We start from the raw sequence: 27,615 nt of genomic DNA on the forward strand, positions 1-27,615 counted from the left end.
TCGCTGGCTAGACCAACATTTATTGTCCATCCCTAACTGCCATAAAGAGTCAACCACATTGCTGGGGGTCTGGACTTACATGCAGGCCATTCCAGGTAAGGATGGCTGTTTCCTTCCCTAACTGACATTAATGAGCCAGATGTGTTCTTCTGACAATTGCCAATGGATTCATAGTCATCGTTAGAGTTGTAATTTGTTAAAACCCAAATTTCACCATCTTACATGGTGGGATTTGTACCTAGGATCATCAGAACATTACCTGGGTTTACTGGACTAATTGTCTAGTAATAATACCACTAGGCCATTGTGTCCCCAGACATTGAAATTTTGAAGTGAACAAGCAGCACAAAGTCAAATTTAGCTCCCTATGTCTTGCCACTGGTAGCTACCAACAACGTGGTGCCTAATAAAGCTCTATGCTGTTGCATTATGTGGCAGGCAGAGACTTCTGAACAGATTTATACAGCTCAAAATGGACAGCACAAGTAATAGATTGGTTAACACATTTCATTTTAACTGATTATAATTCTTTATTGATATTCATGTTAGTATTTCAACAGTGAGTCAAACCAAGAAGCAGCAAGTTTATTAAATGAAGAATGCAGTGTGCTTGAAGCAAAGCTCAGACCAGTATTAACCGCTGTGAGGACTACATTATTGTTCAATAACTGAAACTGAGCTTATTCTCTTGACATATATTTGCACAAAAGATATGCCTGTTTTCTCTGAATTCAGAAGCTTGATTTGTACTGCAGCGTCATAGCTACTCCATGTTCTAATTGTGTTGCTGCTGAGTTTGTGAGTCTCTAATAATAAATTACAATGAGTAACTGCTTCCTTATGATTCTCATATGTTTTCTTCCTCTGCAGGTGGAAGTTTACATTTTACCTTTACATATTTTCCTATGGTGTAAGGTTCCTGAAGAAGGTAAGGCTTCAGTATTTTGAAACAAGTTTGGATGTCTTTTGTTCCATTCACTAATTTTAGTGACGAATGTTGATGAAAGCATAGATTTATAATCATGTCTGTTTACTGTTTAAAATGCATGAAGACATGGAGAATTTATGATATGTGAATAAGGCTCAGAAGCAACATGTCTGAAGATGAAATCTATGCTTCAATTGTCATTGTATCCAACATGCAGTTTGTTGTGAGAATGTCAAAAGACATTAACAGTGGAGCTATATGCTAATCGGGCATTGAGTAGACATTGTAATTATGGACAATGCAAAGAAAGAAAGGCAAATCTGACAGTGTGTAATTTAAATCCCTTAAAATAAAATAGATCCAACTAAATATTCACACAGAAGTACATTATAGTGTACTACTTGATATCTATATGATATTGGATTATTTGTGTCATGAAAGGCCTTCAGCAATGTCAGCTGTATGGAAGATAAGTTTGCAGATGTTTCCTGAACTTATGTAATAGTTGTGTGCATTTTTTAGAGTGCAACAATAATTTGGAGACACTTTGGAGCATGCACAAAGTGGAGTTTTAGAGACATGGTCACCTAAGATGGAGGCAGATAGATGGGTAACTGCTCAAAGGCAGAAGTGCAGGAGTCCCCTGTAGCTATCCCCCTCTCTAACAAGTATACCGTTTTGGATACTGTTGCAGGGGATTACCTTCAGGGGATGGTGACAGTAACAGCCAGAGTGGTGTCGCTATTGTACAGCAGGGAGGGTCAAGGTGCAGTCGAGCCATAGTAATAGGCAATTCTAAAGTCGAGGGCACAGACAGGTGTTTCTGCGGCCGCAAAACAGACTCCCGAATGATGTGTTGCCTCCCTGGTGCCAGAGTCAAGGATGTATCTATGCGGATGTGGGACATTCTCAAAAGGCAGGGTGAACATCCAGAGGTCATGGTACACATTGGTACTAATCACAAAGGCAGGAAGACTGACGAGGTCCTGCAAAGGTAAGTTAGGTCGTAAATTGAAAAGCAGGACCCCTAGGGTTGTAATGTCAGGTTTACTCCCTATGCCAAATGCCAGTGAGGCTGGGAGTAGGAATATACTTCAGTTAAATACATGGCTAAAGACCTGGCGTAGGAGGAAAGACATCGGATATGTGGATCATTGGGATGTCTTCCCGGCAAGTGGTACCTGTGCAAGAATGTTTGCTAGTGTCACTCAGGAGGGTTTAGACTAGTATGGCAGGGAGTTGGGACCACAGCAGTGCGTCAGCAAGTGAAGTGACCGAGGAGGAGTCAGAGACTGAGGCTAATAAGGCTAAGAGGAAGAACAGACAGGGAGAGGTAACTGAACGCAGTGAAACTGGCAGTCTGAGTGTATTTGTTTTAATGTGAAGCGTGTGATAGGTAAGGCAGATGAACTGAGAGCTTGGATTAATATATATACCTATGATGTTGGAGTTATAACAGAAACTTGGTTGATAGAGAGACCTGATTGGCAGCTTAACATTCTGGGATTTAGATATTTCAGGTGAGATAGAGAGGGATGTAAAAGAGGTGGGAGAGATGCATTACTGATAAGGGAGAATCACAGCTATACTCAGGGAGAACACCTTGAAGAGCTCATCCAGCAAGGCTATATGGATAGAGCTCAGGAATGGAAAGTATGCAATCACTTTGATAATATTGTACTATTGGCCTCCAAACAGCCAGGAGGAAATAGAAGAACAAATATGTGGACAAATTATGGAAAAATATAAAAAAAAACAGGGTAGTTGCAGTGGGTGATTTTAACTTGCTGTATATTGACTGGGACTCACTCAGTGCCAGGGGTTTAGATGGGGGGTGGAGTTTGTGAGGTGAGTCCAGAAGGGTTTTTTTTCAGCAATATGTAAATAGTCCAACTAGAGAAGGGGCACGTTAGACCTGATATTGGGGAACAAGCCCAGCTAATTGATCAAAGTTTCATTGGGAAGCATTTTGGGAACCGTAACCATAATTCCATTAGGTTTAAGTTACTTATGAATAAGGTCAAGAGTATTCCTTGGGTGAAAGTACTAAACTGGGGAAAGGCAGGAACTGGGGAATGAAGATTGAGGGCGACTGTTTAAGGGTAGATCCACATCTAGCATGTGGGAATATTTTAAAGGCCAGTTGATTAGAATTCAGGACTAGCACGTTCCTGTGAAAATGATGGATAACAATGGGAAGATTTGGGAACCTTGGATGACAAGAGAAATTGTGAGCTTAGGCAAAAAGCAAAAGGAGGCATACGTGAGGTTTAGAAAATTTAAGACAGACAGATCCATTAACTCATTATTAAAAAGTAGGAAAGAACTTAAACAAGGAGTTGGGAGGGGTAAAACTGATAATGAAATGTATTTGGCAAACAGGGTCAAGGAATATCCCAAGACATTTTATAAATATGTAAGGAAAATCCCAAGATATTTTATAAATATATAAGGAGCAAGAGGGTACCTAAGGAAAGAGTAGGTCCACTCAAGGACAAAAGAGAGCATTTATGCATGGAGCTAGAGGAAGTGGGTAAGGTCCTTTATGAATACTTTGCATTGGTATTCACAAAGGAGAAGGACATGTTGGATATTCTAGGGCATGAAAATATAAAAAAGGAGCAAATGTTTGGTGCTTTGAAAAGCATAAAGGGAGATAAGTCACCAGGACCTGATGGGATCTATCCCAAAATTTTGATGAATGCGAGGGAGGAAAGTGCTGGCGTCTTGTATGAAATCTTTGTATCCTCTTTAGACACAGCAGAGGTCCCAGAAAACTGGAGAATAGCTAGTGTTGTTCCTATGTTTCGAAAGGGCAATGAGGATGATCCAGGAAATTATGCGCTGGTGAGCTTTACATCAGTAGTAGGGAAATTATTGGAGGAGATTCTTAGGGACAGCATTTAATCACATTTAAAAAATCAATAGTCTTCTTTGTGATAGGCAGCATGGCTTTGTATGGGGAGGTTGTGTCTTACAAACTTGATTGAGTTTTTGTGGAAGTTAAAAAGATGATTGATGAAGGCTGGGCAGTGGATTTGTCTACATGGACTTTAGTTTCAAAGGGCAATATGAGTCAGTGCAGGCGTGGTGGTTTGAAGGGCCTGTTTCTGTACTGCACTTTTCTTTGTTCTTTGAAACCTATGAGCCAAAGAAATATCCATCTCCTACAGAATCACTTAAAATCAGAAATCAATTTTGTAATCATACAATTATAATTGTGTTTTTTTACTACTTGTAACTTATAGCTGTCATATTTCAGCTTCATTGTATATGAAACATGAAGAGAACATTCATATACTTCTACTGATGGTTAGACTAGTCAATATACATGATTGTATTGAGCCGATTGGTTGTATGGTGTAAAGTCACAAACATAATGTGAATGTAATATTGGTAGAACTGTTGAGCAGTCTCAATGATCAGTAGAGAATGATGTGTGATAATAATGTGGTCAGGTGACCAGCAACAGAAATGTCTCCAAGACTGGTTCAGAGCTACAATCAAGCATGCTGGGAATTTTGGTCAGGCTAGTTTAAACTCTGATCTCAGTTAAAACTGCAGCCAGAACATGTTGTGATCTGCATTTTCTTGTATTGACCAAATAAAGCTGGTTTTAAGGTTGTCTCAGGACATACTGGCACCTTATATGGATCATGGAATGTCACTGTTTATGACTTCATGTAAATATTTGGGAATTATTTACCAGTAAGTTCCACTGGCTAGGATTGAATAGTGTGATCAGGATTTGATCAGTTCATTGGCTAAGTGCCAGAGATTTTTTTGGAAATGGAGCACATTTTCAAATCAGTTAACAGAACAAAAGACTTTCTCAAGAGTAGCCTTTGAGACCATGTTTGAGAAGTATGTACCCTGAAATCACTTCCAGAGAAGACAAAGAACATTGAGGCAAGATCTAAATGGAGAACAAAGTTAGCTACTTGTCACTTCAGCAGTGTGCTTGCAACCACATGAATTGTCACAAAGTTTCTAACTAAAATATTTTTTATTAAATTAATACATTATTGGTGTTTTTTTTTTTCCGGTTTTTTTGAGTTTTCAAATGTGTTTGTTTCGATTTGTGGACAGTGATATTTGGGAGGGCCATGGCCTAGAATTGCTGATAATCTGTGCAGACTGGAGTTGTGCATCAGGACCCTGTGGAATCCCAGATGCAACAGACTCTGTGGGAATTGCCCAGGAGACTGAAGGCTCTGTTGGACAATTCCCTTGTGTTGGAGAATTCAGAGAGCAACACTTCCATAAAGTTAATAGATTTCTAAGGAATGTGAGATGATTAAAAATATAGTCTAACTTCTGTGTAACTATTAAGTTGACCTCCGTATGCGTGTGCGCACGTGCACACGTGCACATAGCAGCCACCTGCCTGCAAACTCCCAGCCACCTATCCCAGCACACCTCAACTTGTCTGCCCTGAAACCCTCACTCCACCTACCCCAACAGCCCCTTGCCATACCATTCTGATATCCCCACTGCCCAGACAATGCAAGCCCCCTTTACTGTCAGTCTGACATAATCTCCCCTTTCCCTAACTATTTCAAGAACTCCATCACTTACATAGCACCCATCCACTTGGCACCCTACTTCCCTGACAGCCAGTCACCTAGCAGCTTGTCCTCCTATGACACTACACACATGGCATCCTCCTTATCTGGCACTCTACCTGGTACCCAGCCTGTTTTGATACCCTGATCCTTCCACCATTGCCACCTTAGTCCCACGCTTACCTTACATATTTAACCTATCCCAGGAACTGTCAAAGTGTCTAGCTGTCCTGCTGAACATTTAAATCTTGGAACACCGTTGAAATCACTGACTGCTTCCAAAGGGGCATGGTTTCACTTCCCCATCTATCCTACACAACAGGAGCACTGTGTTAATTTCAGCTAAGTCCCGCATCTATAAAGGAACCAGGATCAGAATTCCTGTCTAGAAGTGCGGCGTTCAGTACAAACATTAAAAAAAAATGAGCAGAGTGATAATCCATTTATGATTGTCACTCCTCAGAGTCCCTGTGCCTATGTTTCCAGCGGGGCAGTCATTTCTTCTGGGAGCACCGACGTTGAGAAATTGTGAGTTGTCCCCTGTAAAGCACATAACCATCAAATTGATTTTCTAAAGAAGGGTCCCGACCCGAAATGTCAGCTTTCCTCCTCCTCTGATGCTGCCTGGCCTGCTGTGTCCCTCCAGCTCTGCACTGTGTTATCTCTGACTCCAGCATCTGCAGTTCTTAAAATCTCTAATCATAAAATCAATCTTTCTTCTTTCAAACCAAGTTTATTCCTGATCCCAGTTCACCTTCAAGTAAAGGAATTACCAATTGGAAATGTGAGATTTACAAAAGTGATAGATGTCTGTAATGGGATTAATTATCGTTGTGTCTTAGAAGATAAAATATGCTTCATGGAAACCCAATTAGCCTAGATAAATAATAAGAGTACTTTGAGTGGAAGGACCAGAAACTGCTGACATTGATTCTCCATAATTGAATGTCAACAGTGTAGAAAAAATTGCATAATTCATCATTAAGGTTTCAATCTCTTTTATATATACTGTAAATTAAACTGAACTGAAATTTCCTATCAATGACTTAAAATCTGTTGCTATTTCATCATAAAACACTATGAAATATGTCCGTGCTAATTTTCTTCTTCAAAACTTGTTGTGAATTCAATTTGAAAGCAAATTTAAAATGGTCATAAGAAGAATGACAGCGATTAGAATATAGGATTGTTTGCTAGAAATCATTGCCGAAGTCCTTGGAAGCAGGGACATTGAAGACTATGGGAGTACAGTTAGAATGTTTGTTGTTGCTAAAGTAATGTTTACAAGTACGGTCTGTTTCAGGAAAAATAAATACAATATACAGAGGGTCCCTGATTTACGAATGTCTGACTTATGAATGGTTGTATTTACAAATGTGATCCCACACAGAGGGTGTGATTTTAAAGATCCAACATACAAAGTGTTGGTAAAAGGGATTAGATTGTAGATCAGGTGATTCTCACATATCAGTGCAGACTCGATGGGCTGAAGGTCCTCGTCTTACCATATGATTCTATGACTCTATGATACAAACATTTCTAGTTCTTTTATATTGTCCTGCATTGTGTTCCAACTAGTGTACAAACTGACTTGCAAATGGACTCAAAAACAGAACTATTTGCAACCTGGGATAACACAGTGTGGAGCTGGAGGAACATAGCAGGCCAGGCAACATCAGAGGAGTAGGAAAGTTGACGTTTCGGGTCGGGATCCTTCTTCAGGAACCTGGAGTCTGCTTGTATAGTCCAGCAATAGTTGCTCTCATGGAAAGGTTAATTCTCAAGTTAGGCAAGATATCATTCATCCGTCATATAGCTGGTGTGTAAGTTGAAACCCCCAAAAATTCCAAACTTGTACTTGTCGCCTGCTCAGCATAAGGTCACAGTCATTCTGGTGCAAACTTTCTTGTTAGAATCAAACACTGTCACAACATTGAAGGTGGCTATTCATCTCTCTGTGTTTGCACGCATCAACATATGATGTCAAGGCTACCACCTGATTAGTGTACACTGTTGTCACACTAACTCCGCTTCTGCAGTATGCCATCATTATACTGAGAAGGAATAGCAGATTCTATAGCCCAGTCCAAACATAAGATTGTTAAAATTGCAGAAGAGACAATTCATTGTGGAGCAGCTGAAGAAATCAAGATATTGAACACTCTTGTGTTAGAGATTGGAGGAATCTCTTTATGCAGCTTACGCAGATACTTAGAAATAAATGTGCAACAGAGGAAGCCTAAAACTTGATGACTTATCACAATTTAAAAAATTGTGACTTAATGTTGACAAGAAAATGGGGATTGGTCTGAATTAGGAACATGGATGAGATTCTCAGAGATATTGACATGCTAGCCAGTCAAATGGTGAGCACAGTTGAAGAGAAAATCATGTTAGTGAGGACAGTTGGTCATGATAAGTGCAGATTCACATTGTATGGTTATGTATATCCAAAAGAATAAAGCATAAGCTGATGGTGATATTCAAAAGAAAATCCCATCAAAAATAGCAATGCTCAAAATGACATGGCATCCATGTTCATGAGAGAGGATTGATAGCTGAAGACGGCTTGAATATATGGCTAAAGAAAATTCGGAGTTTTGGACCAGAGAGATTACATAAAGAAAAATGTCTTCTCATCTGGGACATGGTGATGGTTTTATTTTTGAAATTAGGTTAAAAAAAAAAATTTAGTGGTGATTCCTAGTGGTCAAGCCAGCTTTGTTTAACCAATGAATATCCCTTAAAACAAACCTTTCAATAATAACATGAGAAAAAAGTGAATTGACTGGATGATCAAAGGAGTGAAGACATTTACCAAAAGAGGCAATTTCTAAGTTGTCACAATAGTAATTCAGTATGAGTAGGGTGTAGAAACCTGGGATGAAATTAGAATGGAGATTGTTCTCAACTCATTCAAGAAATCTGGGATATCCAATACTATGGATAGAATAGGTGAGTTTTGTGAAATGATATGGCTGCATGAGAATATACAAACTGGTGATGATAATGTTGATGATCTACATAATCATGTAATTCAAGAAGCAGATTGGGGTGCATTATGTGATTCTGAAGATTAGTAGCACAATTTTTATGCATTTTAGTATATGTTCAGTGCATGCTGTGGTTCTAAATGGTATAGTAAACAAAAACTGAAATTGCGTGAATGTGTATTTGTGGCATGTTTTTCAATTGATAAATTTAGCCTATTGAAATGAATGCTTGTCTCCGTGGCATTTATTAATTCTGTAATAAAAGTACCTTTAGCTCCTTTTGTGATACTTTTGGGAGTATGGTTGGCAAGAATTGTTTATGACCTGACAAGACAATGGGAGAGGGTGGATTTCAACCATAACACTACTCATGTGCAGGTAGTTTAAACTTAAAAAATTGACTTTTACATGAGTATATTCACTAATTTGTATGATATCTTTATGCTTATTTTATATTATCCTTTAAGTTAACCAAGGATTTACTGTAAATTGAGTCACAGCTGAATGTGAACCTTCCAGCCTTAACATTCCCAAATTTGTGACTTATGAGGCATGAGGGTTCCACCTCACCGGTACCAGTCTTCAACAATTCAATTCACTCCATGTAATATTAAGAAATGGCTGCATGCACTAAATACAGCAGAGGCTAATGGGCTCTGCCGACATTTGGCAATAGCATTTGAAAACCTCTACTCCAGAACTAGCTGCAGTCCTAACCGTATTTTTCTAGTACAGTTACAACACTGGCATTTGACAATGCGTAAAATTCTCCAGGTATATCTATCCATAAAAAGCAGGTCAAATCAACCTGACCAATTACTGCACTATCAAACCACTCCCAGCCATCAGCAAAGTGATGGAAGCCATTAAGTTTCCTTTGATAACTCCTTCCAAACCCAGGTTCTTTACCACCCAGAACTGCAAGGGCAGCAAATTCAAGAGAAGCATCACCAACTGCGGATTCCTCTCCAAGCCACATACCATCATGACTTGGAAATATATCAGCGTTCCTTTACTGCTACAGGTCAAAATTCTGGAACTACTTCTCCGACAGAACTGTGGCTATCCGTACGCACCAAGAACAGCAGCAGTTCAAGAAGGAAATATCACCACCACATTCTACGCAGCAACTAAGGATGGGCAATAAGTGCTGGTCCAGTCAGCAACGTCCACATCCTTTGAAAGATTTTTAGAAGACATGCACAGATGCTGGTGGGAGACAGTCAAGAGACAGTAGAGGAAACCAGCACACAGTCAGATCATTAAGCAGTTGCATCCAGTAGGATGTATGGGCTCATGTGCATTTTTGAAGATCATTCAAAGAAACTCTGAGTCAGTCAGCTAGACTTCACCCTTGATTTTCTGGGGAAGATGCATTCACTGCTGAGCTCTATCTGCATACAAATTGCATGGAGAGGTTTTGTGACAGCTTTTAATTTTTATGTCAGGGGTTCAAAGAGAATTTGTCTGATTTACCAATTTGCTGTGCACAACTTTTAAAGCAAATTGTTAATACCCTATGTTTGCCAGAACATTGAAGTTTATGCATTTTGTAAAGGTTCCAAACATACGAAAGAGAATTGCTGGATTTCATAGAGTTTTGAAAGCTACATTAATTGAATCCATGTGTTATTGCACACCCCAAAGGTGAATAGGTAGTTATGAGACAAAGTCACTCGGTGCTTGTTCACAGATAAGCAGAGTGGTATTAATTGAGAATCTCAGTCACCGCTTCTCAACTAACCTCTTCACAATTAAGTATTCCCTTGCTTCTTATCATTTACAATATCATTCTTATTCTGAAACTCAGTATTAGAAGTATGCCATATAAGAGAGTCAAATGCACAGTAATCCCTGCATTAAATTTTTTAATGATTTATTAAAATTATTTACAAAAAGATTGTTTGGTTTTGCCCTGTGCATGCCTTTTCTTACCATGCAATCTTCTCTTTGCCCTATTATCATGCTACCTGGGGCTATAATTCTGAGATGTTGACAGCGAAACCCGAACATTATCAGCACCTTACTATAAATGGCTCTTCTAGAAGGCACTCAAATCCTAGGATGATCTTGTCATGAACTTCTCAGCAGACTGATTCTGTAAAATGAAGGCATTTGTGTCAGGATGATTGGTTTCTCTTTTGTATTGCTGGTGTCAGGAGCAGCTGTCTCTGAGATATGGTATGGTAGCTACACCAATGGAACTGTGGACATAATTCTGGTCACCACTGACCAGTTGAGGAATGGACTGGAGTTAAATTAGCTGGATTTCACGTGATTGGTCCATGGTTTGCAGAAACTGATATTTACTCCATGCTGTCAAACAATGAAGTGAAATCTCATGTCTGTCAGTGTATAGCAAAGGTGGAGGACTCCTTTCCCATCCATTCATCTGCCAGATGTCTTGGAAACAACCACATAGAACTTCCATATATTCCTGTTATCATTATTCTTTATGTAGCAGACCTTCTGAGGTGATATTCCACTTTCTCAACAATAAGAAGCCAATAATGCCTTCAGTATCTCAATCTTTCTAATTGGTCCACTGTACAACATGTGATAGCTTTACTTCTAATAACTTTATCCCTCTTTCCTAACTTTCAATAGAATCAGAATACTTAATGCACACCACTTTCTTTCAGTACCACCAGCCACATAAAATCCAGTTCAGAGACAGAACTCAAGACTTTCAATGTAGAAGCTTTCCACTTCTTTAATTTATCACTCCATCCCTGCTTCCTCCAATGCATGTGTATTTGGATTGTTGCATCTGAGACTTCCATGAATCTCCACCTAGAAAAGCTTAAATGAACTATCAGTGGATTTCTGACAGGGTTTTTCCAGGTATAACTCCCGTCCACCCATTTATGTTGCCAAACCTGAAACCTACTGAGCCTTCTGTCACTTAATGCTTTCTGTTATTTTCTTCTGTGATACAGTTACGCTGCAGTGCTGCAGAGATGTTAAGTAGCTCTAACACATTAATAATTTATGTTGTGACATTCAGTATCATCTATGTCTTGTAGATATAAAGTTTGTGAGATGGAACTGGGAGCTTGTTATTCTGCTAAAATGAGGCGGTCATCAGAACCATTCCAGGGAATCATTTTTGATGCATTTATCAATAAAAGATAATTCCACAGTGAACACTGCATGTTCACTTTTGAGGCAGGGCACTGGTTCATTGATTGATATAAAGGAATCCTCTGAAAAATTCGGTGTTTGATGTGAGTGCATATTGTATCTAACAGTAAAATGAAAGGAAATGCAGTCAACAACAATGTGTTGAATTGGATTATCAATCTGGCATAGGCAGACAATGTTCATACACGTCTGTTTTGACCTCAGAAAACGTGTTGAACTGTGTTGAAGGATGGCACTCTTGGGATTTAAATTCCTCCATAAGTTTTTCCACCTTCATTTATCTCTAGCTGGTACTGTTTTGATGTCATAAATACTGTTTAAACTTTGATAAAATATTTTCTTCTAGGCTACAATCTATTGAGTACTCACCATGGTGTTACAAGATCTTTGTTTGAACTTCCTGCTGTTTGATTGATATTTTCATTTGCATATATTTTGTGACTTCTTTCCCTTTTCCAGTCCTCTCTCATCTATATTTGTCAGTCTTCTGGTGCCATTTTAACAATTTCCATCTTCCTGACCCTTTATTTCTTTTTCACCCATGTATATTACGTCTATCTCCATTTCCCCCACCAGATGGTCTGAGGGTTTAACACTTCCTCCTTGAAGCACACTTAAACATAACCAGTGCCCATCTACTACCACCCACTTCCACCTGGCCGAACTAGTTCTTTCATTGAATAACTTCTTGGAGTCCACTCACTTCAGACAAATAAAAGGAACAGGAAAGTTCTCACCTTGTTTCATTTGCAATGGCCACACATATCTACATCGGTAGTTCCACCCCACTCCCAAACCTTCCAGCTTTTGTTCCCATCATTGATCCATAGTTTTCAGGCTCAGTGCCTGATCCCTCCCAGCTCCCATTCTAAACATACACTCAAGTCCCTGGGTTGTGCCTAGTGGCAGAAGGTGGCCACTGCGGGTATTTCTGGATTCTCGCTGCAAACACACTGACCAGTTTCTGCCACCAAATGGAGAGTGGTCAACTAAAACTTAATCAGGTGAGTGTAGTTTTAACATTCATTAATTTACGTTAGGTAGGGCTGTTGTGGCACAGTGGTAGTGTCTCTACCTCCAGGCTAGGAGATCTGGTTTCAAGTTCCACCTGCTCCAGTGAAGCATAAAACCATTGCTGTACGGGTTGATTTGAAACTATCTATGCTGAAAGAAAAAGTGGGCCCTTGTAGTGCTGATGTCCCTAGCCCTCAGCCAGGAGCCTAGGTTCAAATCCCAACTGAACCAGAGGTACGTAATAACATTTCTGAATCGGTTGATTAGAATATATAAAGTAACTTAATCTAATTTAGCAGCCCTTGTTGCATAGCAGTAGTGTCCCTACCTCTGAACCAGGAGGCCTGGGTTCAAGTTCTACCTGCATTGGATGTACTATAATATATCTGACCAGGTTTATTAAAATGTTTGAGATTAAAGGAAAACTGAGATTGTCTTACTTGGAAGAAAGTGTAAAAATACTTATGCTTGAAGGCACTGGCAGGTCTTCTGAGTTTGCAATGGTTAGACTCTTGTTTTCTTAGAGTCCCAGAAAGGTTCTGAAGGAATTGAGATGTAAACAGTTGCAAAACATCCATTTCTTTCTAAGTTGAAAGAAAATTTGCATCAGGAATAACTGATCAGCATTTCCAGCTGGATACAAAGTTAATACGTTGAGGAAAACATCAGGAGAAGTCATTGTTTGGATCAGGTTACACGGTTTCCTACAAATCAATGAAAATCAGAGACTGATAGCAGTTACGTGCGGCCAACAGAAAGAAAACAAAATAGACAGAGCAGATCATGAAAACCTCTTTACCATGGCCAACATGTCTAAGACCAGAGGTCTTAGGTCTAAGGTAAGGAACAAATGATTTAGAGGAGATCTGAGAAAGAACATTTTCATCCAGAGGGTGGTAGAAATATGGAATGTGCTGCCTAAGAAGGTGATGGAGGCAGACACTTTCGCAATATTTACAAAGCATCTAGATGAACACTGAAAATGCCAGGGCATTGTAGGGTATGCATCAAGTGCATGAAAATGTGATTAGTGTGGTTCGGTGTTTGTTGGTTGGCATAGACACAGTTTGCCGAAGGGCCTGTTTCTTTGCTGTATGATTCTATGTAGAGTCTGCTAATTACCAAATCCAGTTGCAGGAGAGAAATAGTTTCTAAGTAAAAAAGACAAATCCTACAGCCTTCTAAGCAATCTGGAATATTTGTCCTGGCAGAACTGGGGTTGCGGGGTGGGGGTGGTGCAGAAGAATCATCAAAAATGGATTTACTGCTCTACTGCTGGTGTTAGATTTAGGAACTCTCTGAAAACCGAAGAAAGTACCTGGATTCATTCACATAAACTTACTACTCCTCACAGTGAGAGATACAGGATCTCATTGGTTGCCTGGAGCAGTTATGGACGTTTTGTTACTGAGACTATAATTTCATGGAGAGTACAATATTTGATAAATATAAAATATATAAATATGGTTTAAGATATAAGATGCGTACTAAAAGAAACTAATGTTTAATCAATATTGTTTACTTAGTCATTTATTGCAGTAAAAGTTTTAAAACATGAAGGTTTTCCACATTATTCTTTCAGGTTGTATGTGGAAGTTCAAATTACACTTTAAAATTATCAATCTCTATGGAGATAGTAATAAAATTGGGGGCTTGTCCAGGATTTCATATTGATAGTTTGAGATGCTAGTACTATAATATATTAAAGATTAAACAATCGCTGATATGAAATTAACATTATTAATAGGTAACACATTTCCTGTCTTCCTTATACCCTGGCCACACCATTACACTATGCGCACTTCCATACCTTACCTGCTCCCTTCCTCTTGATTCCATAGATGCCCTGATCCAAACTCTATTCTCATTCTCAAATCACACTTGCCCTCCATCTGAGTTGCCATGTCCCTGCTCTCCTCCTCTGTGCTGAAGATTTCAATAAAAACAATCACTCACTCACTCCAATGTGGACAAACATGATGTCTGTATGGCATCTTTGATTAATATTAAACAGGTGCTACATCTTTCCCTTGTGTTGCAGGTCTTGAAGGATTGCAAATGTATTTAGAGTAGGAACCTGCCACGGGAGAGCAACAGGCCTGACCCCCTTCCTACTTACTCTCTACACCACATCCGGCCGTGACAAAATTTCACACTCCATCGAATTAATTTCTTTCGTCTATCTACCACATTTCCTGCTAAATTTTGACCCAAGATTGGATTCTTGTCATTTCTTTTTCCCATCCTTACTTCAGGTACACAGTTGTCACTTGTGGCCCTGGCATTGATTCTACTGAGCTGAGGCAATTGAGCACAGAACAATGACTTACAAACATTCATTCCTCCTGCTTTGTGTGGTTCAACAAAATTCTATTGAAAGCACTATGAATTTCTTTTGAAGCAATTGGTTTTAAGATGAGCAAACATGTGAGAATAAATTGTTGCAATATAATTATAGAAACCTTTATTAAACACCTAATAATGACATGTTTTATACAATGGACACCAATATTCAGATTTAAGTCAGTTCTTTTGTATCGCAGCTGAAAAATACCATAACTGGAACTGCATATCATTAGAAAGCTTTGTGCAGCACACAATTCTTGTGATGGTTATAATGCTAGATTAATTGCTGTAATAAAGCACAAGACCAAGAATAAAAACACAGATGTTTAAGATTTAGAAAGTGTTCTTTGGGGATATGGAAAGCTATAAATGTGTTTAAGTGAGCAGAGGTAAAGAAGAATTGATTTTCAGGTTATTTTGAAGTGTATAGAAATTTTTTTTTCAAATTTAATAATGATATATTTACCTTAAAATAAACACTAGAAGTGTAAACCAAATAACATTTTAACAACTTACTTCTATACATTTGCCTCATTCTATCTGTGCTAAATTTTATCAGTTTTAATTTTCATCCAAAATGTGTTCTGTTGTTCCCTGTTTTCCTCTGTCAGCTGGATTATGCTGACATTTTTAAAGATGGGAGCCACATTGAGATTGTTAGAAACAAAAGAAAGTCTAGCATTTCCCCAAATGGCTGCATTGTCGTTTCAACATTAGTGGGAAGGGTATTTATAATTATAAACAGATTTGTAACAAAATTGGGGGACGGGCATTTGCCAAAACAGCCTATAAAATGCAGCCTAATGCGACTTTTTTATACCCTTATTTTCCAATGATCTCTGTTACGTACATTGTTAAAGTCTAATGAATCTTAAGTGCCTCCTACTCCACTATGTACTTTTGAATGGGAGGGGCTGGTAGGTTGCTAAGTCAAGTTGTTTGTCCACGGTAAAAATATGCAAGATGTTACTGCAAGAAAATGAAGAAGGGTCCTGACCCGAAACGTCAAATTTCCTGCTCCTCTGATGCTGCCTGGCCTGCTGTGCTCCTCCAGCTCCACACTGTATTATCTCTGTCTCCAGCATCAGCAGTTCTTACTATCTCTGAGATCTTCTCCTGGGTCTTTTTGGGTTGCTGCACAGTCTTCTGCCATGAGTCTTGTTGTGAGTCTTTGCTGATGGGGTCGCTTCTAGGTGTGTGTTTTTATTCCCCTTTGCCCAATCCTTCCTGAATTTTATGTGGCCTTTGACCAATGGGATCATGAGTAGGATTCAGAGCATCGAGTGGAGTTGCACCAACACCATTCGCACTTGCCATGCCAGGGAGATGTAGGGAGAATGTGCTTAGGAACTGGCTAGAAGTCGTAGAATCTCCATTGTGCAGATGGAGGCCATTCAGCCTATTGAGCCGGCATCGACTCTCTGAAGAGTATCCCGCCGATACCCACCAAACCTGCCCTATCCTCATATTTACCATTTCTAATCCACCTAGCCTGCACTCCTCTGCACACTACGGGACAATTGACCATGGCTAACTCACCTAACCTGCACACTTTAGACAGTTGGAGCAAACTGGAGCCTCTGCCAGAAAGCCACACAGATATGGGGAGAACATGGAACTCCAAACAAACAATCACCCGAAGCTGAAATTGAGCCCAGGTCCCTGGTGCTGTGAGGTAACAGTGCTAACCGATGCGCCACTGTGCCATCCTAAGGAAGAAGTGAATGTTTCAATCCATAATCAAGGTACTAGAAAATCACCGATACTTCCCCAATACACAACCCTCAGGCTGGTAGTAACTGCTTCCCCAAACCTTTGTAATCTCTTTGACCTCAGTTCCCACTGTTCTCTGTAGCTGTTGGTTCTGGCTACTGTTAAATTTATGGTGGCCAGTTTTCTGTCACGTCCAATTTCTCTGGCTGTGGGTCAATTTAGAATGTCCAAATTTGGGAGTGTGGTTGCTTGTGGTTATGACTGGCCCAAAATATTTATGACTTCTTTCTCATATTTTTATCTTTATAGTTTTCTATTGAGTGCCAAAGGAATGCATCACAATTTCTACTTTGTTTTTAGTGATAATTTTATTTCTCTTTATGAGTGTCTCTAGAAAAATGTAGTGCCACCCTTTCCCAGCAAAGTCCATAATGATACTGCCATAGCACAGAAATATAGAGAATCCGATTTAACTACCGAGTTGTGATTCCTGTGAAGTGCATTGGATGCTTTACAGATTTAAATGCATCTTGCCTCTCTGAGCTGCAGTTATATACAGTATAAACTAGGGAGAAAGAACATTAGATCATAAGGTAATCCTTGTTCTAGGATGAGAATGCCCACATTTCTGCTATGTTTCTTTCTAACTTTACTTTCTAACACTTCCACTAAATGCCCTCAGTGCACATTTACTTCAATGCTTCTCTATACCTACTGTAAACTCATTTTTGGTCAACTCTATGCAGTGTAATATTGCAGGTCATTACCAGGACTCCTTCTCATTTTTTTCTAGGTTTTGTGACATTGAAGCTAACAGTGTGTGTCACCTCACACTTTCCCATATTGTATTCCATCTGCTACTTGTTTGCCCACTCCCCTAGCCTGTCTATGTCCTTCTGCAGCCTCCCCGCTTCTTCAACACTACCTGACCCTCTACCCATCTTTGTGTTATCTGCAAACTTAGCAACACTGCCTTTGTTCAAATACGGACCCCTGTGGTACTCCACTAGTGTCCGGCTACCATCCTGAAAAGAAATCTCTTTATCCTTACTCTCTGCCTTCAGCCAATGTTCTATCCTGGCCAGTACCTTGCCCCGAACACTGTGGGTGTTTTTTTTTATTTAGCAGCCTCCTTTGCAGCAGCTTGTCAAAGGCCTACTAGAAATCCAAATTGATCACATTCTAACAGATTTGTCAGGCATGACCACTCCTTGATGAAGCTGTGCTGACTCAGCCCTATTTTACCGTGCACTTCCAAGTATGGACTCTCAAATCTTACTAATGACTGAGACCAAGCTAACTAGCCTATAATTTCCTGTCTTCTGCCTCTCTTCCTTCTTAGACAAGGGTGTTACATTTAGCCATTTTCTGGGGCCCTCCCTGACTCCAATGATTCCTGAAAGATCACCACCAATGGCTCTACAATCTGCTCAGCTATCTCTCCCAAATCTCCAGCATCCACAACTTTTTATTTTATTTTAGTGCCCTGCAAGGATGAGCCTGTTTAGCTTCAAAATGCCTAAAAGCTCCAGCTCTAAAAGGAACATAATGCAAGAAATTGAATGAATTCCCTCTTGGGCTGTTTTTGGGACAGCAGCTGCTGAGAGCCCCGTTATGGTGTTACAGTTTACTGAAGAGAATTCTCAGGATAGCATATTAGATATCCCTCCTTGACATATGGAAAATGAGAGTGCAGGATATTTAGCATAGCTACCAACCCCACCAGGAACTACTAGAGCTAAAAGCGCAGGATGGAATCATGTTTTGTCTCAAATTCTGGTCACATTCAGGTAACCTGCCTATTCTGCATTGTAAGTCTTGACTGTAATGTTGAACGTTACATTCCTCAGGCTCCAGACTTTGCTAAATCCCATCACTCTACAGCCCACCTTTGTGACTGAACATTCAGTCGGCCATGTTCTTTCTCAGATTTTCTCCCAATCTCCTTAACTATCTCTCCCCTTAAGCAGGTTATTGAAGTATATCCGTTCGTCAAAATTTTCAACGGCTCATCCTAACTGCAATGACCCTCTTCCTTGAGCCTATCTATGAGGTACTTGGATGCACTTAGAAACATCAACTGCTCTAGACTAATTATTATTTATTCCTGTGGTGATGCTGTCTGCCTGAAGGAGGAAGTTATGTTTACAGCTTGAAAAAAGCCACCTAATCAGACCATGCATCTAAAATGCTCCAATCAGAGGGTAAACTTGTTCTGAAAGAAACTTGAATTCCACCAGTGGTAACTCAGTGAAGTTGCACTGATAGATAACAGTAATATTGGTAACCTCAGGGTTACCTCAGTTCCTCAGTTCTGAGGAAGGGTCACCAGACCCAAAACGTTAACTCTTTTTTTTTCCTTCACAGATTCTGCCAGACCTGCTGAGCTTTTTCAGCAACTTTGTTTTTGTTCCTGGTAACCTCAGGTTCTTCTCATAAAACAACAGTAGAAATCAGAACCACTCTTTTTGTTTCATTCGTAATGGCTGTGAGTACCTTTGGTCTTTGAACAAGAATATATTCATCAAATGCTATCAAATTTTGTTGATCCCAAAGTAGCATTTCTGTATTGTCAGTAATCTGTTTTGGATTACTTGTGACAAGTTATATGTGAGTGTGATGTAAGGTGTGTGATTTATATATGATAAATGAACATATTTTAATATCATTTATTTAGGTTTACAGTTTGGATTCTGCACAAGTGACAGGTGAGTTTTGGTGTGTGTACGAGGGGAATTAATGATTAAATTGTCAGTATTTCTGAAGCCATGAGCTTTTATTAAACCAATATGAGAAAGGGAATCCCTGGGGTAATGGCATTTCTTTTTGCATTGGAAGATTTTTATGAGCAGACAGAGTAGACTATGAGAAGCATTGACTTATTTCTGTTTAGAAGGATCAGGATTGTTTCTTATTTAGGGGAAAATCTATAGATTGGAAAGCTCTTGCTTTTCAGTTTGAAGGGGACGTGATGGATACTAGATGTGTGAAAGTTTCTTCTGAAGAAAAGAGATGACTCAGAATGGTTTGAAAATTGGTTACCTTAGTGTGAAGATTTTATCCTGCAAAGTCCAGAACAGAAATATTTGGTTAGAATCCTTAAAGGGGTTATTTGAAATTGAATACATCTCAGCTCAACACAAAAACTGAAACAGAAATTGCTGAAAGCAGGTCTGGCACCATCTGTGGGGAGAAACCAGAGTTAACGTTTCGGGTCCGGTGACCCTTCTTCAGAATTTTTTTTACGTCTAAACTCAGTTTTGTGACTAATCAAGGATGACGCTATTGATCTTTCAAGAACAAGGATTAAGGAAACAGTTCCGTTAAACCAGATTTACTGACGAAGCAAACTCAGTCTCGTGTATAAGTATTGTAAAGTTATGGTGTTGGTTTAGATGTGATTGTATTTTTACTGTGTGTTTCATTCACTTTCCACTTGTGTTATATGTAAATAGCTTCGTTTATTCTATTTTGTCTTTTTTTGTTTTTTGTAATACACTTCTGTTTATTGCCAAAACCAACTTTGCAGCATTTGTGCTTGAGTTTCAGTGGAAGACCACCTTTTTAACAAAACAAAGTATGATTTAGTCAGCCAGATTTCAATCGGGGTTCTGACTTGTCCAGTAATAACATCAGCCGGCACCATGACACAAATCTGTTATCATGCTCCAGTTCAAATGTATCATACATCTATCAACTTCTTAGGGATTACCATTGACCAGAAACTGAACTGGGCAGGCATATAGAAAGAACTGTGACTACATGAGGTCAAAGGAAAGCTGCGGAGAGTTAAAGTTGATCATGTTGTGTTGGCATGTCAATGTCTTCTGAAATTAGTAGGCAATGCTAATTTGAAACAATTTTTTTTTGGAATAAATCCAGGTTTCAATGATCCAGATGAATTTAAATTCAGAAGTTACTTGCTGCTTCTTCTTGGAGTTGACTCTCCTGGTTTCTCCTTCTGTGAAAACAGTGTTGATGTGACATATTCTATTGTACTTTAGCTTTGAAATGAGACTATTTTTATTTTGCGAAGTAAGCTTGCACTTGTTCTGATCAACGAGACAGTTATTTGATAATACCATCAACACAGTAATAGAAGTTATTTTCTAAGTATGCACCAATTTGTTACCTAGCAGCACCATAAAAAGCTGTCAAAGATGCTTTGGGGAAAACAACAAAGAACAAATTATGGGAGAAGTGACAGTGGGTTGCAAGCTTATGTCATTTTGGAAACTAATTTACAATAAAAAAGCATCAAGAAAATGATTTTATTGTTCAATTTTATTTATGTGGTTTATAACATTTTAGTTGCAGCCTTGTCAATCCAGGTTCAAAAAGACTTCTGTGTATTAGTTAACATTGAGGTAAATCTGCAGAAGTAGCATTTTTATTAAAATGAAATCTTAGGACGATTGTTAGGACACAGTAAACATTGAGTAATTCACAACTACAGTATTCATAAATGTATGCTCCAGTCCATGGACACCATAATAAGCCAAATGAAGGACAGCAGTCTTTTACCATATTGGATTCAGTTTGTTTTTATGCAGATTATAATACAATAGACCATAGATATAGGAGCAGAATTAGGCCATTCAGCCCATCAAGTCTACTCTGCCATTCAATCACAGCTGATATGGTTCTCAACCCCATTCTCCTGTCTTCTCCCCGTAAGCTTTGATCCTCTTACTAATCAAGAACCTATCCATCTCTGTCTTAAATATACTCAATGACTTAGACTTACACAGCCCTCTACAGCAATGCGTTCACAGATTCCCTCTGGCTGAAGAAATTCCTCCTCAACACAGTTCTACAGCTTTGTTGCTTCACTCGGAGGCTGTGTCCTTGGGTCCTAGTCTCTCCTACTAGAGGAAACAGCTTCTCCACATCCACTCTATCCAGGCCTCTCAGTATTCAGTAAGTTTCAATAAATCCACCCTCATCCTCCCAAACTCCATTGAAAGAGTCAGGAATTTCACTTCAGGCTCAGCAGACAAGAGGAAAACTATGAGAAGTGGTTGCTCAATGCAGGACTAAAGGTGTTGTACTTAAATGCATGAAACAATGTAGGAAACCAGGTAAATGAACTTATAGCGCAGACTGAAATTGGCAGATATGATACTGTGGGTATTACAGACTGCAAGGGGACCAGGGCTGGGAACTAAATATCCAAGGATATGTGTTGAAGGGAAGGAAATCTAGCATCCTTATCAGGTCTGGCCTACATGAGTCTTCTGACCCACAGCAATGTGGCTAACTCTTAATTGCCCTCTGGACAATTACAATTGGGGATTAAATGCTGGCTTGAGAGTGATGCCCACATTCCATGAAAAAAATTTTTAAAAAAATTTTTTAAAAAATCCCTACTTCACATATATGCCTTTATCTCACCCTCTCAGACACTGTCAGCTGACTAACTGTGGTGCTACGTCATCCTGACGTTGCCCCAAACTCACTGTCACTTTTTCTTCTCCCTTGCAGACAAGGTAATTGCAACCAGACGTATAAAGAGAAAATCAGTAGAGAATGAGTGTCTCCATATCAATACCCTGAATGAAGAGATGGCAGCTGCTATTATTGAAGTCCAGGCAAGTTGCCAGACTGAAACTATCAAAGATGAAACCTAATCCTGGTTCTCACGTCCCGCTTACTCCCACAGACGACAATCACTTTGTATTTATAAGCTGCAGATAGCATAAGCATGAACCTCCATGATATCACTACAACGTTAGCTCCATGCATGGTGGCTCGGTGGTTAGTACTGCTGCCTCACAGTGCCAGGGACCCAGGTTCAATTCCACCCTCAGGTAGCTGTCTGTGTGGAGTTTGCACATTCTCCCCAGGTTTCCTCCAGGTGCTCTGGTTTCCTCCCACAGTCTGAAGATGTGCAGGCGAGGTGGATTGGCCATGCTAACTTGCCTGTAGTGTTCAGGGCTGTGTAGATTAGGTGGATTATAGGGGAATGTGTCTGGGTGGGATGCTCCAAGGGTCAGTGTGGACTTGTTGGGCCAAAGGCCCTGTTTCCATACTGTAGGGATTCTATGATTTTATCTTTCTGGTACCCATGAACTGCAACTTGGTGAGACGGTCGTGAAAGAGCAAGAGTTCACTAATAATGTGTTCCTGCTTACAATTTGAACAGTCACAGCAATTATTTCAGCTCATTTAGATCCCCTTGATATTCATATAATTGCATTTCCAAAAGAGCTGGCTAGACAAGCATTTGAAGTGGAAATACTGGATTGAGATTTTCACCTTCCAAAACCCAGGAATATTAAAGGATCTCTGTTGTGGTCCTGGCATGTCCAGGGAATTAAACTGGTCTATCTTGATTTATAAGTTGCTCTTCTTAACGCACAAACAAACCAAGCTCGAAGAGATTGGGAAAAAGTGAAAGTCTCAGCAGCAAAAAAAGACTCATAGAATAGCTCTTGGCTAAGAAGAGAAAGCTCCATTTTTCATGTGAAATGATAACTTGTTGGAAATACTACTTACTAGAGAAAAACTCTTTCAAATATATTTGATAATTCTGTCACATGATATAGAAATAAAGTATCTACACCAAATTGTTTACAGGTAATGATCATGCTGTGTGTTAAGGTTGTTGCCTGAGCCAGTGAATCGAAACACTAAAACTCCCCCAGCAAATGTGATCCACAAAAGAGAAAATGAGCAAAGGCTTTATTCCTGACTGATACCTAAAGCTGAAGGTGAGTTTGCGTGGATATTAGATGGCAACAGCATTGGATTCATTATTTGAAAGTGAAATTGTGCACAGATTGATTGTATTTTTTATTTGTTTATGGGATATGGCATCGTTGATGAGACTAGAATTTGTTGCCTATCCCTAAGTGCCCCTGAGCAGGTGTTGGCGAGCTGCCTTCTGAAATGACTGAAGTGTACGCAGTAAAGGTAGAACCATAGGGCTGTTAAAAAGAAAGTTCCAGCTTGTCATCACAAAGCCAGTGAAGAAATAACAACACAGTTCCAAGCCACAATGGTGTGTGACTTCGAGGACAACTTGTCAATGTTGGTGTTCCCAAGAATCTGCTGCCCTTATCCTTCTAGGTGATGGAGATTGTGGATTTGGGAGATGCTGTCTACGGAGCCATGGAAAACTGCTGCAATCCATCTTATAGATCTACATGCTGCTGGAGGAAATGCTTATTTAAATGGTGGATAGGCTAGTCAATTGTGTGTGTTTCTTTGTCCTAGACGGAAATGAGTGTCTTGAGTATTGTTGGAGGTATACTAGTCCAGGCAAGTGGAGAATATCCCTTCACACTCCTGACTTGCTCTTTGAGAGTTGAGAACAGGCTTTGGGGAGTCAAGTGGTGAGTTACTGGCCACAGAATCACCAGAATTTGACCTGTTTTGTAGAAAGAGTATTTTTACATGACTGTTCCCGTTATTTTGTACCCTCCAGGATGTCGGTAGTGAGAGATTCAGTGAACGTAATGTTGTTGAATGCCAAGGAGAAATCATTAGATTCTCTTTTAGAGATTAGGCATTAGTTGGCAGGTGTGTGGCACAAATGTTATTTGCAGTTTGTCAGCCCAAACCTGATGGGAGGATGAGAGGGTGCACTGAAACAAGCAGTCACAGGTACCTAGAAGAGTGAGCAAGTGGAGACACCAAGACAGGTAGTCAGAAGCACCTAGAGGAGCAAGTGAGAGGAGAACCCTGAGGCAAGCACTCAGAGACGGAGCGAGATGCATTGGAGATGGTTAATGAGTAATTTTACTTCTAGTAAGTAGTCTGGGACAGGTTTCAGGTATGGCAGGATGGCTCAGCTGCATGAAAACCCCATCCTGTGTCTTTTGCGGTGTTGTTGGATGCTTCATGAAGCCTTGACAATCACGTACAGAAAGTGTTTCCAGCAGTAAGAGCTTGAGTTCCATGTTTTAGAACGTAAACAGTAGACGGAATAATGTGGTGCATGGCAAGGCTGAGAACATAAGAACTAGGAGCAGGAGTAGGCCGTCTGGCCCTTCGAGCCTGCTCCGCCATTCAATAAGATCATGGCTGATCTTTTCGTGGACTCAGATCCACTTACCCGCGTTCTCACCGTATCCCTTAATTCCTTTATTGTTCAAAAAAAGATCTACCTTTTTTTTAAAAACGTTTACTGAAGTAGCGTCAACTACTTCACTGAGCAAGGAATTCCATAGATTTACAACCCTCTGGGTGAAGAAATTCCTTCTCAATTCAGTCCTAAATCTGCTCCCTCTAATCTTGAGGCTATGCCCTCTTGTCCTAGCTTCACCTGCCAGTGGAAACATCTTCTCTACTTCTATCTTATCTATTCCCTTCATAATTTTATATGTTTCTATAAGATCCCCCCTCAATCTTCTGAATTCCAATGAATATAATCCCAATCTACTCAATCTCTCCTCATAAGCCAACCCCCTCAACTCCGGAATCAACCTAGTGAACCTCCTTTGCACCCGCTCCAGTGCCAGTACATCCTTTCTCAAGTAAGGAGACCAAAACTGCACACAGTACTCCAGGTGTGGCCTCGCCAGCACCTTGTACAGCTGCAACATAACCTCTCTGCTTTTAATTTCAATCCCTTTAGCAATGGAGGACAAAATTCCATTTGCCTTCCTAATTACTTGTTGTACCTGCAGACCTACCTTCTGTGATTCATGCACAAGGACACCCAGGTCCCTCTGCATAGCAGCATGCTGCAAAATTTTACCATTCAAGTAATAATCCTTTTTACTATTACTCCTACCAAAATGTATGACTTCACATTTATTTACATTGTATTCCATCTGCCAGACCTTTGCCCACTCACTCAATGTATCTATGTTCCCCTGCAAAGTTTCACAGTCCTCTGCACACTTTGCTCTGCCACTCATCCTAGTGTCATCTGCAAACTTTGACACCCTATACGTGGTCCCCAACTCCAAATCATCTATATAAATTGTAAATAATTGCGGTCCCAACACCGATCCCTGAGGCACACCGCTAGTCACTGACTGAGAACTACTAGATAACATGCCGAATAAAGTCATCACACCCCGGGTTAAGATCGGGCAGGACGAGTAGAAATCCCTGAGTCTGTCTCAATTGTTAACTGATTTTACATTTTGGATACTGGCATGGGCAATAATTCACCAAAGGAAGATAGTGAGGTCTAGGCTTGTGGCACCACAGGTGGCAGCTGCATGGGCTGAGGGAGAAGAAAGGCGGAAGAGCAATAGTGTCAGACAATTCAATAGTTAGGGAACAGGCAGCCATTTCTGTGCCTGTTGCTATAACTCCAGATTGTATGTTGCCTTTGTGGTACCAGGGACAAGAATGTCAGACAAGGACTGCAGAACATCATTTTGATAGAAAGTGAAGAGGTTTGTCATCCACTTTGGCACCATATGTAAAAAGAGGCATAAGGTTTTTAAAGTGGAAGCACTGACGCAGCATTCTCAGGATTGCTTCCAGTACCATGTGAATCTAGAAATAGAAACATTGAGTAAATAAACAAGTGGCTAGACAAGTGATGCAGGAAGGAAGGCTTCAGATTTCTTGGGCTTTGGGACTAATTTCGGCCATGTAGGACCTGGGCAAAAAGAACTGGTTACATCTTACAGGGACTAATATTTCATGGAGAGATTTCGTACTGCTAGAGAGATCTTGGGGTCCAAGTCCATAGCTCCCTGAAAGTGGCAACACAAGTGGATAAGGTGGTAAAGAAGGCATGAGGCATGCTTCCCTTCATTGGTTGGGTCATTGAGTCTAAAAGTTGGCAAATCTTGTTGCAACTGTTTAATACTCTAGTCAATACTCTAGAAGTAGTGTGTGCAGTTCTATAGGAAGGATGTGGAGGCTTTGGAGAGGATATAAAGAGCTTTACCAGGATGTTGCCTGCATTGGAAACGTTGGACAAACTTGGATTGTTTTCACTAGAGCGTCAGAGGCTGAGGGGGCAATTTGACAGAAGTATATAAAATTATGAAATGCATAGATAGGGTGGATAGTCAAAGTCTTTTGTTCCCGGGGCAGAAATGTCAAATATTATGGGGCATAGGTTTAAGGTCAGAGGGGAAAAGTATTAAGTATTTGTTTGGACAAGTTTTTACACAAAGGGAGGTAGATAACTGGAATGCGCTGCCAGGGGAGGTAGTGGAAACAGAGACAATGGCAATGTTTAAGAGGCATTCAGACAGACGCATGAACAGGCAGAGAACAGAGGGAGATTGACCATGTGCAGGCAGATGGGATTTGTTGAGAGTAGCATCGTTGTCGGCTCAGACATGGTGGACCTTTACTTGAATATTGAAAGGGCCTGTTCCTGTGCTGTACTATTCTATGCTCTATATTCTACGTTGGAGAGGGTTAAAATTATTGTGTCAGCGGATTGAAAACCTAAGAGCAAATTCACATGGAATAAAAACTGACTGGTAATGGGAATTAGAAAACTGTAGATAAAAGTGAATCTAATGAGAATTCATCCTCACATCTAAAGATGCGAGGATGAATTTCTGAAATATGTTCAGGTTAGTTTTTAAGAGATGTGGCACCAATTATGCACAGGGTATTTTAGATCAAGATTTATGCAATGAGTAGGGCTAATTAGTAATCTTTTATAAAAGAACCATCAGGAAACAGTGACCATAGTTTGCTAGAATTTTCATTAAATTTGAAAATGATGTAGTTCAATTTGAAATAGTGGTCTTAAAACTAAACAAGGGTAATTATGAGAAGAAATTGGCAATGGTGAAATAGAAAAATACATTAAAAGGTTTGACAGTAGATAGGCAAGAGCTGGTATTTAAAAAATTAATGCTTGGCTATAAAAAAACATGCGTTCTGAGGTAAAATTATCCAGTAGGAAAGGAAAGGAAATTATACCCTGAAGGTGGCAATGCAGGTCGATAGGGTGGTAAAGAAGGCATATGGCATGCTT

The 27,615-nt window shown here is 39.9% G+C and overlaps 1 protein-coding gene across 3 annotated transcripts in view; it reads left to right on the plus strand.

Annotated features, from left to right (window-relative positions):
• The window catches only part of cers6 (ceramide synthase 6), a 244,961-nt gene that overhangs the window by 127,033 nt on the left and 90,313 nt on the right, over positions 1-27,615 (plus strand). For all 3 annotated transcript variants that reach the window (XM_020526339.2, XM_020526345.2, XM_048599054.1), the window contains exon 4: positions 871-928. In XM_020526339.2, coding sequence (XP_020381928.1) covers positions 871-928 — 58 coding nt within the window. The remainder of the gene's footprint in view (positions 1-870; positions 929-27,615) is intronic.

Source organism: Rhincodon typus, chromosome 7 (assembly GCF_021869965.1).
Source record: "Rhincodon typus isolate 14 chromosome 7, sRhiTyp1.1, whole genome shotgun sequence".
Classification (NCBI taxonomy): Eukaryota; Metazoa; Chordata; class Chondrichthyes; order Orectolobiformes; family Rhincodontidae; genus Rhincodon; species Rhincodon typus.